General features: G+C 47.2%; 1 protein-coding gene across 7 annotated transcripts in view; it reads right to left on the bottom strand.

Annotated features, from left to right (window-relative positions):
• Nucleotides 1–17943, bottom strand: part of acaca (acetyl-CoA carboxylase alpha) — a 48962-nt gene that overhangs the window by 6275 nt on the left and 24744 nt on the right. For all 7 annotated transcript variants that reach the window (XM_036937248.1, XM_036937250.1, XM_021623125.2 and 4 more), the window contains 17 exons: nucleotides 16041–16082; nucleotides 15006–15221; nucleotides 14733–14888; nucleotides 14387–14611; nucleotides 13262–13417; nucleotides 12580–12726; nucleotides 12118–12387; nucleotides 11732–11829; nucleotides 11365–11485; nucleotides 10662–10772; nucleotides 5678–5821; nucleotides 5377–5497; nucleotides 4345–4441; nucleotides 3473–3569; nucleotides 3238–3373; nucleotides 2963–3140; nucleotides 2085–2197 (listed from right to left, as the gene is read on the bottom strand). In XM_036937248.1, coding sequence (XP_036793143.1) covers nucleotides 2085–2197; nucleotides 2963–3140; nucleotides 3238–3373; nucleotides 3473–3569; nucleotides 4345–4441; nucleotides 5377–5497; nucleotides 5678–5821; nucleotides 10662–10772; nucleotides 11365–11485; nucleotides 11732–11829; nucleotides 12118–12387; nucleotides 12580–12726; nucleotides 13262–13417; nucleotides 14387–14611; nucleotides 14733–14888; nucleotides 15006–15221; nucleotides 16041–16082 — 2428 coding nt within the window. The remainder of the gene's footprint in view (nucleotides 1–2084; nucleotides 2198–2962; nucleotides 3141–3237; nucleotides 3374–3472; nucleotides 3570–4344; nucleotides 4442–5376; nucleotides 5498–5677; nucleotides 5822–10661; nucleotides 10773–11364; nucleotides 11486–11731; nucleotides 11830–12117; nucleotides 12388–12579; nucleotides 12727–13261; nucleotides 13418–14386; nucleotides 14612–14732; nucleotides 14889–15005; nucleotides 15222–16040; nucleotides 16083–17943) is intronic.

Below are 17943 nucleotides of genomic sequence, written 5' to 3'. Positions count from 1 at the left end.
CATCTAGCTTAGATTGTAGGTCGGCCGGGGTGTTAAGCATATCCCAGTTTAGGTCACCTAACAGTACGAACTCTGAAGATGGATGGGGGGGAAAACAATTAATATATGACGTCCAGGGCACAGCTGGGGGCTGAAGGGGGTCTATAACAAGCGGCAATGGAGAGAGATTTGTTTCTGGAAAGGTGGATTTTTAAAAGAACAAACTCAAATTATTATTTGGGCACAGACCTGGATAGTAAGACAGAACTCTACAGGCTTGCTCAGCAGTAGAACACAACTCCACCCCCTTTGGCAGTTCTCTTGTCGGAAAATGTTATAGTTAGGGATGGAAATTTCAGGATTTTTGGTGGCCTTCCTAAGCCAGTTGGTGGAGTGTGCTAAAGCAGAGAAATAAACAAACTTAGAGAGGAGGCTTCTAATGTTAACATGCATGAAACCAAGGCTTTTACGGTTACAGAAGTCAATAAATGAGAGCGCCTGGGGAATGGAACTAGGGGCTGCAGGGCTTGCGTTAACCTCTACATCACCAGAGGAACAGAAGAGGAGTAGGATAAGGGTACGGCTAAAGGCTATAAGAACTGGTCATCTAGTGCGTTCGGAACAGAGAATAAAAGGAGCAGGTTTCTGGGCGCGGAAGAATAGATTCAAGGCATAATGTACAGACAAGGGTATGGTAGGATGTGAATCCAGTGGAGGTAAACCTAGGCATTGAGTGATGAGGTTGTCTCTCTAGAGGCACCATTTAAGCCAGGTGAGGTCACCGCATGTGTGGGGGGTGGAACAAAAGGGCTACACTCGGCTAAGGCATATTGAGCAGGGCTGGAGGCTCTACAGTGAAATAAGACAATAACACTAACCAAAACAGCAATAAACAAGGCATATTGACATTAGGGAGAGGCATGTGTAGCCAAGTGATCATAGGGTCCAGTGAGTAGCTAGGCGAGCTAGAGTCAAGGCGATTCAGACAGCTAGCGGGCTGGGGCTAGAAGATGGGCCTAAGGGGGACGTCTCAGCGGAAGAGCCTGTTGAAACCTTCTTGGACGGTTATGTCGGCAGAGCAGTCGTGATGGGAGGGCGGGGCTCCGTGTCAGCAGTAAAAGGATCCAGGCCAATTGGCAAAATAGGTATTGTAGCCCAAGAATTGGCTGATGGACCTCTTCAGCTAGCCGGGAGATGCGCCTAGTTCGAGGCTAGCTCCAGGCTAACTGGTGCTTACGTCGGGACAGAGACGTTAGCCAGGAGTAGCTACTTGGATAGTAGCTAGCTAGCTGCGATGATCCGGTGTAAAGGTTCAGAGCTTGCGGTAGGAATCCGGAGATGTGGTAGAGAAAAAGCAGTCCGATATGCTCTGGGTTGATATCGCGGGAATTGGCAGGAATTGACTGGGCTGAGGCTGGCTGATTTTCGAGTTAACAGTGATGACCGCATGACAACAGGAGTGTATGACAACAGGAGTGTTTAGGTAAGAAGCTACACTCCATTAGCATGGTGTTGGTTTTATGCTATAGTGTGTAAGCACCACTCATTATCCCGGAGTTGGTTGGTTCTTTATGACTGAGTGCAGGCTCAGCTCTCTGTTTCACTGTCTGTTTTGCTACACTGTTCTCCAGAACCTCTGGCTGCTGTGCTACCTGTCAGTAGAGATTGATTTCTGTCAGAGCCAATCGGTCAGCATCCCCACCACAGCCCCTAGAGGCCCGGCGCTGGCCCATTGCTCCATGGTGCTCCTGTGAGCCCAGAGGAAAATCAATAAGCCCGGGTTGGGTGGGGGGAGAGCAGGCCCTGCTGATTGATCTGGCCCTGCCGTGATTGACACATCTCCCCAGGGAACAGAGCAGGGACGATACGATCACCCTCAGATAAAGAACAAGAGTGACAGGGAATTACAGCACACATACTCCGCTAGATATTACCATCCCTCCCTCACAGAGAGAGAATGAGAAAACGCAAAGGAGAAACCGAAAAAGAGAGTGAATGAGAAAGGGAGACGCGCAGTTTGAGTTGAAAGAGTTGATTATTGGCAAAAGAGAACGGCATTGTGTGATTTAGAGAAAATAGGAATAACGCGAGAGTATCTTACTCACCCAGTCTCTCTGCCAGGCCCATGTAGACCGGGTCCACCCTCCTCATAGTCTTCACCAGGTCCTTCTTCCTGAACTTGATCTCTACCGTTCCCTCTGGCTCCAACACCCCACCACTGTAGAACAAACAGAGGACATCTTCAACACAGCACCCAACATCACACACACATAAACACTATTACAGTAGAAGCAGAAATGGGTCTGGAAAGTGCTTTGCTAAATCACATTTTATTTGTCACACGCGCCGAATACAACATGAAATGCTTACTTACAAGCCGTTAACCAACAATGCAGTTCAAGAAATAGAGTTAATAAAATATATAAAAATACAATTAAAAATTAAAAACAAAAAGTAACAAATGAAAATGACAAAACAATAATGAGGCTATATACAGGGGGAACAGGTTAGTCAAGGTAATTTGTAAAGTGACTATGCATAGATAATGTAAATAGTCTGGATGACCATTTGATTAATTGTTCAGCAGTCTTATGGCTTGGGGGTAGAAGCTGTTAAGGAGCCTTTTGGTCCTAGACTTGGCGCTCCAGGTACTGCTTGCCTTGCGGTAGCAGAGAGAACATTATATGGCTTGGGTGACTGGAGTCTGACCATTTTTTTGGGCCTTCCTCTGACACCGCCTAGTATATACAGTTGAAGTCGGAAGTTTACATACACCTTAGCCAAATACATTTAAACTCTGTTTTTCACAATTCCTGACATTTAATCCTAGTAAATATTTAGGTTAGTTAGGATCACCACTTTATTTTAAGATTGTGAAATGCCAGAATAATAGTAGAGCGAATGGGCCCCAGTGTTGAGGATCAGCTTGGCAGATGTGTTGTTGCTTTCCCTTACCACCTGGGTTGTGTTCAGAGAAACTCACCGACTGTCCTTGTCAGCATACATCTCCATGTGGCGGGGGTTGATGGTGGGGTCTATGACCACCCAGGACCCTCCTCTGAGCTCTGCCTGGGGAGGGATGTATACCAGAACAGGCTGGCGGTACTCTCTCAGCCCATCCACGATGTAGGCTCCAAACTTCAGCACCTGGTCATACATGTCTGAGGGAGGCACAGGAGTGGGATTTTATACATCAGACTGAAAACCCACAGACACAGGTATAACTAAGATATTTACAAAACATCTGTTATCTGGTACCTTTCATGCCCCCAGAGAAGCCCCTCCAGTTGGCGAACACCATGAGAGGGAGGCCCTCGCGGTTCAGATCCTTGATGGCCTGTGACGTCTTAAACGCAGAGTCAGGGAACCACACCTGGCCTGCCTGCTGGATGATCTGAGGATAGGACAACAGAGTGTGAGTGTATTTCTCTGTGTTCATGTAAAACAACCTGAATTAGGACACAACATATTGTAGGTATTGAAAGGATGTTACCTTGGCTTCAGAGTCCAGGTTTGCTGGATCGGCTGGGATTGAAAGCTCCACAGATCTAGTTTCCACAGCAACCACTCCAGTAGGTATGCCACCTAGCCTGTGAGAGAGAAGAGGGTCATATCAGGACAGGACACACAACTATGAAACTGAGGGCTGATGGGAGGGTCGCTCCACCAAACGAGTACCTTTTGGTAGTGTAACTTTGTTTAAAAAAAGTCCCCTCATTTGAACATTGTCATAAAGAGCACATGTTCAACTTATTAAAAAGTATGTTTCCCCATCTCAAGAGCTTAAATAAAAAATATCACTATAGTAAGTGCCTTTTAAACAGATAGTTTGGGATTTTAGCAAGGAATCCTTTTACTTCCCAGAGTCAGATGAACTCATGGATACCATTTGTTTGTATCTGCATCCAGTGTGAAGTTAGAGGTAGTTTTGCGAGCCAATGTTAACTAGCACATGCTAGCTGTACCCAAAACCTTCTAGCCTTTGTGCTGAGCTAATTAGCAATGGCTCACAAAACTAACTTCAACTTCCCTCATGCGGGACACAGATGCATACAAATGGTATCCACGGGTTCATGTGAACAAAGGCTAGAAGGGTTTCAGTACTGGAGAACGTAGATCGACTTGCATGACCTTCAACAGAGGAAAGATCTCAGGCCACTTAATATATTTGCTGCATGGCTCAAACAAGATTATGTTCTATAATTACATACATTCTCAACAAATTATGTTGTGACCAAGATGACCATTGAAGCTCTGCGGACACTCGAGAATGACTTGGTCTTAATGCTCTGGTATGTTTAACAAAATGACTAATAGTGTCTATATTGCTTAGAAATAGTGGAGTGATGTGGTGTGGTTCCTTACCTGGCTCTGCCCACCACCACACTCTGAGCCCAAGGCTGCATGATCTCCATGAATGAGCCATGGTCAAAGAACCCACTTTGCCACGGGCCCTTTGGAGCTGCAGAAAGAGAGAGAGAGAGAAAGGAGAGCGAGAAAGAGTTTTAATAATTGATTATTACAAAGTAAACATCTGTAAATGAGAAATACCATTTGCCCTTATTTGCCAGAATAATACATTTTTCCCTCCAGATGCTGACCATACACTCATGTCATATCCATGCGGCCAAAAGCAGAGTTTGTTTTATATTTTGAACAGAGATCTCTAATCTTCAGACGGATGAGGCTGCAAAGAGCCTTGCTCAGCTCTGCTGTTCCTGGCAGACAGAGGACAGGGCTAGTCCAAGAGGTTACCATTCAATTAAGCCTCCCCGCTCATCATAGCTAAAGACATGGACTGCTGAAGACATGGCCTCGCGCACCGCAACTCAGTCGCTTCCTCTGCCCAAAGTTGTAATTACACTGATATGGAATCTGCTCGGGCCTGACCATGCATGTAAAACCTAAGCCATCCATCTCCACTTCTTCATCCACCCAGCGAGCCCAGGATTCACAGCGTCTCTCACAGTGTCTGAATGAGGAATATCCCCCTACATCAAGCCTATAACCCTCTAACAGTCAGGAATTAGTTTAACCCCTGACCTCAGGGAGATCTGCCCAAAAGATTAGCAGCGCATATCGCATGTCAACCTTTAAATGACAATCAGCTGTTGTTCCACACCTGCTGAGGCAGCACGAGTGAGACTGGATGAGAGGATGAATGACTACTGTACACAGTTATAATAATAATAATAATAATAATAATAACAATAATAACAATAATAACAATGAGAGAATAATAAGATCCTTTAGATAGAGTTGGTGATGAGTGGGGTACAAAGTTTACAATATGTTGTAAATGAAAAGTAGTTATTTCTCGTTTGTGGGGTACTGTAAAATGTTTTGAAGAAATATTAATCTGAGGGAAAAAAATTAATAAAGATGGGGGTTACTAACTTTGGCCGGGGCGTCCTGCCAGCATCCAGCGGGGGTCATAGGGAGCCTTGGTGGGCATAAACTCCACCAGCCGGTCTATGGGGTCCTTGGCATTGATGATGGGCACAGGACTAGAGCGGTCCTATGGGGGACAAACATTCAAGAACTCGTAGAAAAAATGTAAACATTGCCTCTGAATTTAACACAGTTTCACTGTGAGTAGCTAACTTCACTGTGAGTAGCATAAAAGGTACATTTGCATTGGTTAAGCCTAAATGAATGGACAGTGGAATACATGTTGACAGTAAGAGCTGATGGTTACCTTGGGCATGTAGGAGAGCCAGTGCAGCAGCATGTGGACTCCCTCAAAGTCATCACACACAGTGCTGTGTGTCACACCGTTGTTGTGCATGATCTGAATCCCACCCAGCTGGTTGTTGGAGGTGTATACCTCTCTACCCAGCACCTACGGGAAAGAAGATGGGGGTGATGTCATTCTGTATAACAATCGCAAATTATTCCTTGGTAGTGTCAAACCATGTAATCTAATTTCCCTACAAACTACAAGCCAAGAGACCTCCAACCATATGTAGACACTAGATATACAATAATGGGTATTTTTACGTTGAGACACCCATTCTTCTCCCTACAGGGCATAGTGAACCAAGCCCTTTGAGGCTTAGGGCCGAGGATAAAGGGTGGTGTCACCGGGGCTCTGGTCCCTGGGGCTGTGGATCAATAGGATGACACACACATCTGAAAGGGGACAGGGACCCCCCCCCCCTGCTCCCCACCGTGGCACCGCCTCGTCAATACTGTCGATCGGTGGCTAGGGATCACTGCATCACGGCGGTCACGGGGGGCCGCTAGCATCCAGCGCTCTCCCTCCCAGGGGTTATTTGTAACCTCCAGAGTGAATTAATACCCAAGGTTTCTCCTCCCCGACACAATCGACAGGAGCTGTGACAAAGAGCTGCCCGCCCGCACCGCACACTGCCGGTTTATGAGCACGCACACACATACATACAAAAACACATATGCTCACACACACACAGTGGCTAGCATGTGTATGAGACTGCCTGTATGTGTGTGTGTGTATATTGGTTTATTGTGTGTCTCTTGGTGTGAGAGGCTAATGAAGGATGGCATGGACCCATTAACCTCCCCACACACACGGCTGTGCAGGGGACACAGTCCCGTAAAACACAGAGGTGCTCGTTGATCACTCAGCTCTCACCTCTTCACCATCATTTACTTTCTCTGTTCCCATTAAATGGATATGTCCCTGGCTACAAATCCTGGGTGCTCTCCTAAAGCTGTCAGGCCAGCCCGTGGCCCCGGGAAGCATTGCAGTCACCTTGACAGGCAGACACAGGGCCACTGTGCCACCGGGCTGGGCCTTGGTTCATTAACATTCCACAGCAGAGGGAGAAAAGAGGTATGGCGGAGGCACGAGAGAGGGACGTAGGCTCTTTTAGTGGCCCACTGGGATATTTGTACCAGTAGTTACTATCCAGTCACCATACAAACAGGAGAAAGATGTCCATCAGTGAATGAAATGAGTGTCTTTAGATGACAGACTGTATCTACGGCTTTGGTGAACCAGGGAGTCTATGGGGATATAATATGAAGGCAAGGTTATAGTGAATGTCTAGGTACATTTTTATGCCATATTATTGTTGAATGGACGGTCCATCATTGTGACGTCCATTTGGGAAAAACTATAGATTTACCGCTGCACTGGTAGATGTATACATTTCTCAGTAAATCTATAGTTTCCCATTTAAACATTTACTGTAACACAATACATTTGTAAAATTGTGATATTACATAATCTTCTGATGTTTCTCTAGCATCCGAACACACACACAACAAAACCTGCAAATGGAAACGCTCATGTTGTGTTTTGTCATGTCATTTATTATGAAGTCATGTTAATGCTGAGACTGAGGAGGGATAAAGGGAAGAGAGACGGAGGCAGAGAGATGGGGAAAGCAGTGGGTAGTCAGTGCTAGTGGAGCCCTGAGAGAGAGAAAACAATCTGCTTCAGCAAAACTTTTCATTCTGGTTGGAGACAAATTATATGGGTGTCCTTCGTCCCAGCAGCAGCCTCAGGCATCACGCTGCTATTTCTATGCAAACAACTTGACACTTCTCTTTCTATTATTCCACCAGGAGCTGCAGCAGTATGACTGGGGAGACGAGGGGGGGGGGGGGGGGGGGGGTGGTTCAACCACAGAACAAGGGCGAAAAAGGCCTGATCACTGAGGTGGAAAACTGCACACTGAGTGAGAGAATAATATGGGATCACAAAACACCATTATAATTTGTATTGTTGGATTCAGACATGATGCAGTCTTTCTGCCTCCATACTATTTCAGAGGGAGGTCTCTTACAGGATATCTATCCAATGGCCAACGCTCTGTCCTTACAGTATACAGTAACAAAACTACACACTTTGTCCTCTTCCTCAAATTAACTGCAAAATAAATGGCATGACCGAGTAATACATATTAGTGAAATTCCAAATTAAAATGAAGATGCGTTAGTTTCATCAACTAAGGAACAATCTATGTGCGTCACAGCTGACGGAGCACAGTGCATAAAGCACACATGAACATCGCCTATTCTTTAAAAAAAACAGGACAATTAAAAGAGTATAAAATGCCCTTCACGGTATCCGTTTTAAAAATGGTTCATTTAATTATGTGTGGTCTTGTTGTTAGTGATGCATGGTGGAGTGTGCTACAGCTGAATATACCTTTTATTCGTCAGACAAAGAACCAATGTCCCTTTGCAGACGCTGCACTGCAACCAGAGGAAGAAAAATTATAATAAATAACTCTAGACCACAAAGATCTCCCTGCCCTTCATTTGGCAAATCTGACCATAATTCTATCCTCCTGATTCCAAGCAAAAACGAAAAGCACAAAGTACCTGTGACTCGCTCAATACAGAAAGGGTCAGATGTGGATGCTACACCACAGGACTGTTTTGCTAGCACAGACTTGAATATATTCCCGGGATTCATCCAATGGCATTGAATAGTCATGGCTTCATCAATAAGTGCATCGACGACGTTGTCCCCACAGTGACCGTACGTACATATCCCAACCAGAAGCCATGGATTACAGGCAACATCCACACCAAGCTAAAGGCTAGAGCTGCCACTTTCAAGGAGCGGTACACTAATCCGGACGCTTATAAGAAATCCTACTATGCCCTCAGACGAACCAACAAACAAGCACAGCGTCAATACAGGATTAAGATTGGATCCTACTACACCGGCTCTGGCGCTCGTCGGATGTGGCAGGGCTTGAAAACTATTACAGACAACAAAGGGAAACCCAAAAGTGAGCTGCCCAGTGACACGAGTCTACCAGACGAGCTAAATGCCTTTTATGCTCGCTTTGAGGCAAGCAACATCGAAGCATGCACAAGAGCACCAGCTGTTCTGGATGACTGTGATATAACGCTTGCGTTAGCCAATGTGAGCAAGACCTTTAAACAGGTCAACATTCACAAAGCAGCGGGGCCAGATGGATTACCAGGACGTGTACTCAAAGCATGCGCGGACCAACTGGCAAGTGTCTTCACTGACATTGTCAACCTCTCCCTGACAGAGTCTGTAATACCTACATGTTTCAAGCAAACCATCATAGTCCCTGTGCCAAAGGAAGCGAAGGTAATCTGCCTAAATGATTACCGCCCCGTAGCACTCATGTCAGTAGCCATGAAGTGCTTTGAAAGGCTGGTTATGGCTCACATCAACAGCATTCTCCCTAGACCCACTCCAAATTGCATACCACCCCAACAGATCCACAGATGCCGCAATCACACTACACACTGCCCTTTCCCACCTGGACAAAAGGAACACCTATGTGAGAATGCTGTTCATTGACGACAGCTCAGCGTTCAATACCATAGTGCCCACAAAACTCATCACTAAGCTAAGGACCCTGGGACTAAACACCTCCCTCTGCAACTGGATCCTGGACTTTGACAGGCCATCCCCAGGTGGTAAGGGTATGCAACACATCTGCCACACTGATCCTCAAAACTCAGGGGTGTGTACTTAGTCCCCTCCTGTACTCCCTGTTCACCCACGACTGCGTGGCCAAACACGACTCCAACACTGTCATTAAGTTTGCTGACGACACAAGTGGTAGGCCTGATGCCTAACAATGATGAGACGGCTTATAGGGAGGTCAGAGAACTGGCAGTGTTGTGCCAGGACAACAACCTCTCCCTCAATGTGAGCAATACAAAGGAGCTGATCGTGGACAACTGGAAAAGGCGGGTCGAACAGGCCTCCATTAACATCAACGGGGCTGTAATGGAGCGGGCCGAATAGGCCTTCATTAACATCAACGGGGCTGTAGTGGAGCGGGCCAAACAGGCCCCCATTAACATCAACGGGGCTGTAGTGGAGCGGGGTCGAGAGTTTCCAGTTCCTTGGTGTCCACATCACCAACGAACTATCATGGTCCAAACACACCAAGACAGTCGTGAAGAGAGCACAACACCTTTCCCCCTCAGGAGACTGAAAAGATTTGGCATGGGTTCCCAGATATTCAAAAAGTTCTACAGCTGCACCATTGAGAGCATCCTGACCAATTGCATCACCGCCTAGTATGGCAACTGGTCAGCATATGACCGTAAGGCGCCAGAGGGTAGTGTGAACAGCCCAGTACATCACTGGGGCCAAGCTTCCTGCCATCCAGGACCTATATACTAGGCGGTGTCAGAGGAAAGCCCATAAAATTGTCAGACTCCAGTCACCAAAGTCATATTCTGTTTTCTCTGCTACTGAACGGCAAGCAGTACCAGGACGCTAAGTCTCGGACCAAAAGGCTCCTTAACAGCTTTACCCCCAAACCATAAGACTGCTGAACAATTAATCAAATGGCCAATTACATTGACACCCCCCCACAATTGTCTTGTACACTGCTGTCACTCACTGTTTATTATCTATGCATAGTCACTTCACCCCTACCTACATGTACAATTTTACCTCAACTAACCTGCACATTAACTCATTACCGGTACCCCCTGAATATAGCCTGGTTGTTATGTTTGTGTTACTTTAGTTTATTTGGTAAATATTTTAACTCTTCCTGAAATGCACTGTTGGTTAAGAGCTTGTAAGTAAGCATTTCACGGTAAGGTCTACACTTTTTATATTTGGCGCATGTGACAAATAAAGTTTGATTTGAACACTGCATCCAAGCAGAATCTCTCTCAGTATTTCAGTTTTGTGTGCCATGAGGTACAGCTAAGACAGGGGGAGTGATTCTGGTCCTTACCTTGTTGAGTGCTCCAGCCCCAGTGAGGATGATGTGGGAGTTTTCCACCTGGATGGTCCTCTGACCCAGCCTAACCAGGTAGGCTCCGATCCCGATTGCTCGACAAGTCACCTGGAGAGAGAAGTACACACAGCCTGGTTAGGAAACCACTGGTCAAGTGCATGTCAGTGATCAGGGTAAACCAATCCTTAGATTTGCCATCCTCTCTGCCTCTGAGATTCCCCAGTACTTCTGTATACTTTTCAGCCAGTAGATCTAAAAATAGCCAAAGTGCATATCTGCAGATATACGTGCACCATGTCATTGCGCGCTCTCTCTGCTGTGTGTGCATCTTGCTAGCTGTTACTCAAACAGCGAGGGACTGAAGCCCATTGGCTAGAACTCGAATTGTTAAGGGGCTGGCCCGTCACATCTTCCAGAAAAACATCCGCTTTCAATATAGGGATTTCTTTGCTAATTGATGCAAGACAGTAAATCTGCTCATATATTCTACATGTACGAACTACACATTGACACATCCATCACGTCTGAATCAATGTCTAAAAATATACTTAGTAGTCGCCATAGTTCCAGAGCTGGTCTGTAAGTATTAACTTAGACATGAAAGACAGTTTTGAATTAAAGAGGTGTCAAGTCCACCATTCCTATAAGTGCTGTGCATAGGCCTGTGTGTGTTGGTACATTCCAGTGTGTCGGTGCGTACCAGGTTCATGGTGATGACCTGATCATAGGCCAAAGAGGACTCTCCAGCAATCATCCCAGAACCCTTCAGGTTCTCCACCCCTAGACCCTCCTCCTTCCCGATGATGTCAGTGATCTTGTACCTGAACAAGGAAAGGCTCAGTCAGACATCCCGCCTTTCTCGGTGGAAATAATCACTTCATCCTTATTCCACTTCTCCCATTGTACAAGGTGCTTTTCATGTGTATTCATGCACAGTCCATTGATTCTCTTAATTTGTAGATTTACAGTTTCTCCATTGGCCTAATCCAGTGAGCTGGATGTATCATCTGTATTGAATAGGGTGACAGTGAGTAGTAATATGGCTGAGGGGTAACGTCTGGACTCACCTGGACTCTCCCTCATCCTCTATGTGTTCACAGTGAACAGAATTCAGGGCTGACACCTTCTTGTAGTCCTGAGGGGTCAGGTACAAGTACTTGAAGCCCTGGGGAGAGAAAGACTTTGCATCAGCAGACTGCGAGGAACATACATACATACATACATACATACATACATACGTAGATTGATTTGATTTATTAATTTATTGGGGAAAAAAAGATGCAGAGTACAACCCAGGGGATTCCACATTAAAGCCAACATCACTTGTTTCCAACGTGGTCCCCAATGGAATACACCAATACAGACAAAACAACAGTACCATCTGCCATCTGCTAACAGACACCTACAACACTAATCTCCAAATCAAAATAGTTGCCCCCTTCTGCCAGCTGACCTTGTAGGGGTCTGCCGTGTCCTGCCAGGCTACATGGAACATGTGTCTGATCTCCTCTGCCAGGCCGATGCGGGCACCGCTGTTGGCAGAGATGTAGATACGAGGGATGCCACTCTCCCTGGACATCTCTGAGGCCTGCAGGAACAGCAGGTCCTCCTGCGGCCCAAATGAACCAATCTTGTGTGTGATGTCATTACTGATCACAATGATCTCACGCCCTGCCGGGTACTCCGGGGTCCTGATGGTCATCCGCCAGGCCACCATGCCAATCTAGAGGGACACACACAGGTACACATTCATTTATGTAGTCGAGACATTACTGTTGTATGCATTTTCACAAAGACAATACCCATGCAATATAATAACCTGGCAAACAACTACTGAACAATCCTGCCAAAGAAACACAGAGACACCTACAGATCCGAAATGGAACTGCAACTTTAAAAAGGAGTTACTTCTCACCTCGTTCCCTCCTGGTAGACGGTTCATCTGCACCAGCTGTCCCTGTGGATCCAGGACCAGCTCAGTGAAAGTGAGCAGCTCAGAGGGCAGAGGGCATTTGGGCAGGTGGGCGAAGGCTTTGGTGGACTGCCACAGCTTCTTTAGAGCCTGGAGGAAAGAGGAGCCAGAGACACGAGGGACTGCTGCTCACTCTTAATATATCAAACTTACTGGAAAGTGATAACATGCAGGGTTGAGGTCAATTACATTTCAATTCAGGTTAGACATTTTAATTAATGAGTTGGACATTTCCCATTATTTTACAAGGTGAAATCTTAATTTCATGCATTGGATTTCAACTAACTTCCTGAATTGACCGAGTTGAAATGCAGTTGACCCCAAACAGTGCTCCCGAGTGGTGCAGCGGTCTAAGGCACTGCATCTCAATGCTAGAGGCGTCACTACAGACCCTAGTTTGATTCCGGCTGCATCACAACCGGCCGTGATTGAGAGTCCCATAGGGCAGTGCACAATTGGCCCAGCGTTGTCTGGGTTAAGGTTTAGCCGGGGTAGGCCATCATTGTAAATAAGAACGTGTTCTTAACTGTCTTACCTAGTTAAATGAAACAAAAACACATGATTGTATGTTTTTATGTACACCATCAACGGAGACCACTGTGGGCCGTTGTGTCACAGCCCGTACCTGTCTGACCATCTCAGGGAAGTCATAGACGTAGGTGGTTCCCAGGGACTGGGCCTGGAAGCGTTTGGACTGCAGCAGGTCCTTAGTCACATATGGGGTGTTGATGAGCATGCCATGTAGAGGACCCTGCGTGTCCCCATATGCCTGGAACATGATCTGGAGGAGAGGGGACAGAGTCACTCCCCACACACAGACACTAGCTGCCCATTGCAGCACACACACACACACACACATCTACAAAAACAACACAGAACCCAAATTGTAATGTAATGACAGACGTCAGGCATGGACTGTATTCCAAGATAAACATGAAATGGTGAGAAAGGTGTTTAGAGTTGTTCTGTGTAGATATAACTGATTCCACATGTTCTTTCAAATCCCAATCAGCTGAGCACATCGTCTGATTAGGCTCTTTGACTAGACCTGGTAACCTGAGCGGTCATTTCACATTAGAGACAGGAGCATATCGACTCCTCAGAATGAGAACACAATAGAAGTCATTTTTTAAGAAAAGAAGCGTTAATCTAACACATCTGGCTATTGAGACGTTCTCATGGACCTACAGTAGCATAAGGTAAGAATAGGTCTGGCGTCACCGGTGCTTAAGTGTTAACGAATAAGGCTAAGCTCAATGCACCGGATCCTCACTTAGCACCATACACCACCTCCAAAATAGAACCCAGAGTCATTAAATGAATAAAGGTACCTGCCCGGAATACAAATGGGAAGAGTTACATTTCAGCATTTCTCTCTCAACTATGGTCCACAGACAGGTTAAGAAAAATAATACCCCCACTACTACACTCTTAGCTTCTGCTCTCTGCCAATGACCATTTGATTTATGGATAATTTACCCTGGAATGGGATGACATATTGATGGCTGTTCTATATAAAAGGAAAATATCATGATCACTGCTAGTCTTGTCCAACAGGCTGGCCAGACCACTTATAGAACACTCAGCTCCACATTACACAGTGGACTGACTGATCCACAGTTGGCATGTCAAGAACCAAGAGTGTCCCATTAAAGGTGCATTCTGGGAGCTGAGGATTATGAATGAAGCTGCTTCCCCGGCCTGTGATTGGATGGGAGTGTGGGGCATGAGGGACATGCGAGTGCCCCACCTGTCGGTCTTTAGGCCCCAACTGTCCCGTACGGGAATCGGTAACCTCCTTGTACAGGCTGATGTCCAGGTAGTAGCCTGACTCGTTGGTAAGGAAAAGGCGAATGGGGATCTGTTTGCCTGTGGGTGTCAGCCGGATGTTGATCTTCAGCTCAGCCTGCAGGACCCGGAGCTTCCACAGCCTACTGCCGTAACGCATCACCATAGAGCGCACCGACTCCTCAATCTGAGCATGGTTACACAGAGAGAAGTTCGTTATAAACATATACAATACCAAAACACATCACTACATGTACAAAACCAATGTACACAGTGCAGGTACAGGTCTTGGGTGTGCTACCACTGACCTTGGAGGGGTCCATGATGACGGTGGGGACAAAGTTGAGGAAGATGTGGTTGCAGTCGGTGCGTACGGTGGTGTTGTTGAAGGCCACCTCCAGCTCGTCCATGGCCTCCAGCAGCAGACGCTCTGCCTCGTTGTGGAGGTACTCAAAAGACGCCTCCTGGAGATAAGACACAGGACGGAAGCAGAGGTCAGAGGGGCACGTTTTCATATACAAACTGAACAGGTGTAACAATCAAAACACACTCACAAAGCAGTGTGTCAATATTGCTCTCACCTTGGTGACCAGGTCTGAGTGACGGATGATGGCCCGGACAAAGAACCGGTAGTCTGTGACCTCTGTGCCCACCTCCACACGGGCAGCGCCCAGGTAAAGGTGCATCTTGTGGTTAGCACAGGGAATGGCGGTCAGGGCAAAGTTACGCATGCGGTTCAGCTCCAGCTGGAAGGCCAGCGCCGGCTCCAAGTGACGGTAGATCCTGTCCTCCTCAAACTGGAGACGCATGGTGACAGTCCGTTACATAGCAAGGCAGTCGCACAAGAAGACACCGCCACAGACAGCAGGACACAGCCACCCACAGCAAGATACGGTCACACCAACCAATGAGGGTTCAAGATATGGGAATGATCTTTCCTCAAGGCTTAGAAATGACAACCAGTTAAGGCTGTTCGACCATCATCACCAATATTAATAGCTGCAGAACTCAGGGAACTTGGCTGTTTCAGGAGCATTTGGTTTGTATAAGAGTAGAGGGTACCCGCCAGCCATACACTGCATTAAGTCAATTAAATCAAAGGCAATCTCAGCCTGCTAATGGGTGTAATTTCTCTTAAATGGAGACGTCATTAAATAGATAATTACGGTAATGAGTTTGTGGTGCCATTGTAGTGAGACTATCAGGGGCCTAGGCAGGGGATGAGCCGTCATTGATCATGTTAGAGAGACTTTCAGTGCCAACGAAGGGGTGAGCAAGGACAGCAGAAAGGTACTTCTGCAACCATCTTATTCAAATTGCCTCACCTCAATTGTAGTCATTATGTGAAATTGACACTTGTCTAGTTGAAACTGGCTTACCAATTCCACTGTAACTCTAGTCTACACATTGAGAAACATGGTCATTTGGGCTCATCTTTCATCTCAGTAATATATTCAGTCGGTGTTTGCACTTCAAATATGAATTCCCTTATCTTTCTGGGATGGATTCAACCCGTTTATTGACCACTACCACTGAGCAGACCATTCCCTATTATTTGATGGTAGCCCATAAAGCCAGTGTTCATATTGACACAAAGACAGTGTGAAGACACTAACCTTGTCTCTGGACCGGAAGGTGAAGAACTTGGGGAACTCTCTCTGTGTGGGAGACAGACAGGTGAGGAGAGAGAGTAGAGTTAAACAGATTCTCATGGTACAAAGAACAAACGTTGCCAACCTACCAGTTCTACTGGTTAAGACCGGCTAAGAATGACAGTTAGGGCTTTGAGTGTAGGAATTCAAGGATCCCTGCTATGCTGCAACTAAGTGTGTTTTCACATATAGTCCTCTTCACACTTGGTCTCTGTCAGACAATTTTTGTGAACTTGTGTGGTTCGCTTAATTTTTTATCCAGTATGAACACTCCAATGGAACTCAGACCCCTCAAAAGAGCCCCCAAAGCAAACCCATTGAGAGGTGGTCTGAGTTTGGTTTGCTTGAAATCCTCTGTCCAGCTCCCTTTTTTAGGGCAATGTGAACACAAAGCTCCCCAGGTTCGCTTGTCATTCCTGCGCCACGCACTAGACTACTGCGACACCACTTCCCCTGCCATAACCCCTCACACTAGACCCCTGCCATAACCCCTCACACTAGACTACTGGGACACCACTTCCCCTGCCATAACCCCTCACACTAGACCCCTGCCAAACCCTCACACTAGACCCCTGCCATAACCCCTCACACTAGACCCCTGCCATAACCCCTCACACTAGACCCCTGCCATAACCCCTCACACTAGACCCCTGCCAAACCCTCACACTAGACCCCTGCCATAACCCCTCACACTAGACCCCTGCCATAACCCCTTCACACTAGACTACTGGGACACCACTTCCCCTGCCATAACCCCTCACACTAGACTACTGCGACCCCACTTCCCCTGCCATAACCCCTCACACTAGACCCCTGCCATAACCCCCTCACACTAGACTACTGGGACACCACTTCCCCTGCCATAACCCCTCACACTAGACCCCTGCCATAACCCCTCACACTAGACTACTGCGACACCACTTCCCCTGCCATAACCCCTCACACTAGACCCCTGCCATAACCCCTCACACTAGACCCCTGCCATAACCCCTCACACTAGACCCCTGCCATAACCCCTCACACTAGACCCCTGCCATAACCCCTCACACTAGACCCCTGCCATAAACCCTCACACTAGACCCCTGCCATAACCCCTCACACTAGACCCCTGCCATAACCCCTCACACTAGACTACTGCGACACACCTTCCCCTGCCATAACACCTCACACTAGACCCCTGCCATAACCCCTCACACTAGACCCCTTGCCATAACCCCTCACACTAGACTACTGCGACACACCTTCCCCTGCCATAACCCCTCACACTAGACCCCTTGCCATAACCCCTCACACTAGACCCCTTGCCATAACCCCTCACACTAGACCCCTGCCATAACCCCTCACACTAGACCCCTGCCATAACCCCTCACACTAGACCCCTGCCACAAACCCTCACACTAGACCCCTGCCATAACCCCTTCACACTAGACTACTGCGACCCCACTTCCCCTGCCATAACCCCTCACACTAGACTACTGCGACACACCTTCCCCTGCCATAACCCCTCACACTAGACCCCTGCCATAACCCCCTCACACTAGACTACTGGGACACCACTTCCCCTGCCATAACCCCTCACACTAGACTACTGGGACACCACTTCCCCTGCCATAACCCCTCACACTAGACCCCTGTCATAACCCCTCACACTAGACTACTGGGACACCACTTCCCCTGCCATAACCCCTCACACTAGACCACTGCGACACCACTTCCCCTGCCATAACCCCTCACACTAGACCCCTGCCATAACCCCTCACACTAGACCCCTGCCATAACCCCTCACACTAGACCCCTGCCATAACCCCTCACACTAGACCCCTGCCATAACCCCTCACACTAGACCCCTGCCATAACCCCTCACACT

Source organism: Oncorhynchus mykiss, chromosome 12, assembly GCF_013265735.2.
Source record: "Oncorhynchus mykiss isolate Arlee chromosome 12, USDA_OmykA_1.1, whole genome shotgun sequence".
In the NCBI taxonomy this organism is placed as follows: domain Eukaryota; kingdom Metazoa; phylum Chordata; class Actinopteri; order Salmoniformes; family Salmonidae; genus Oncorhynchus; species Oncorhynchus mykiss.
Note: the sequence above shows the minus strand (reverse complement) of the source record. Positions and strands in the feature narration are given on the sequence as shown.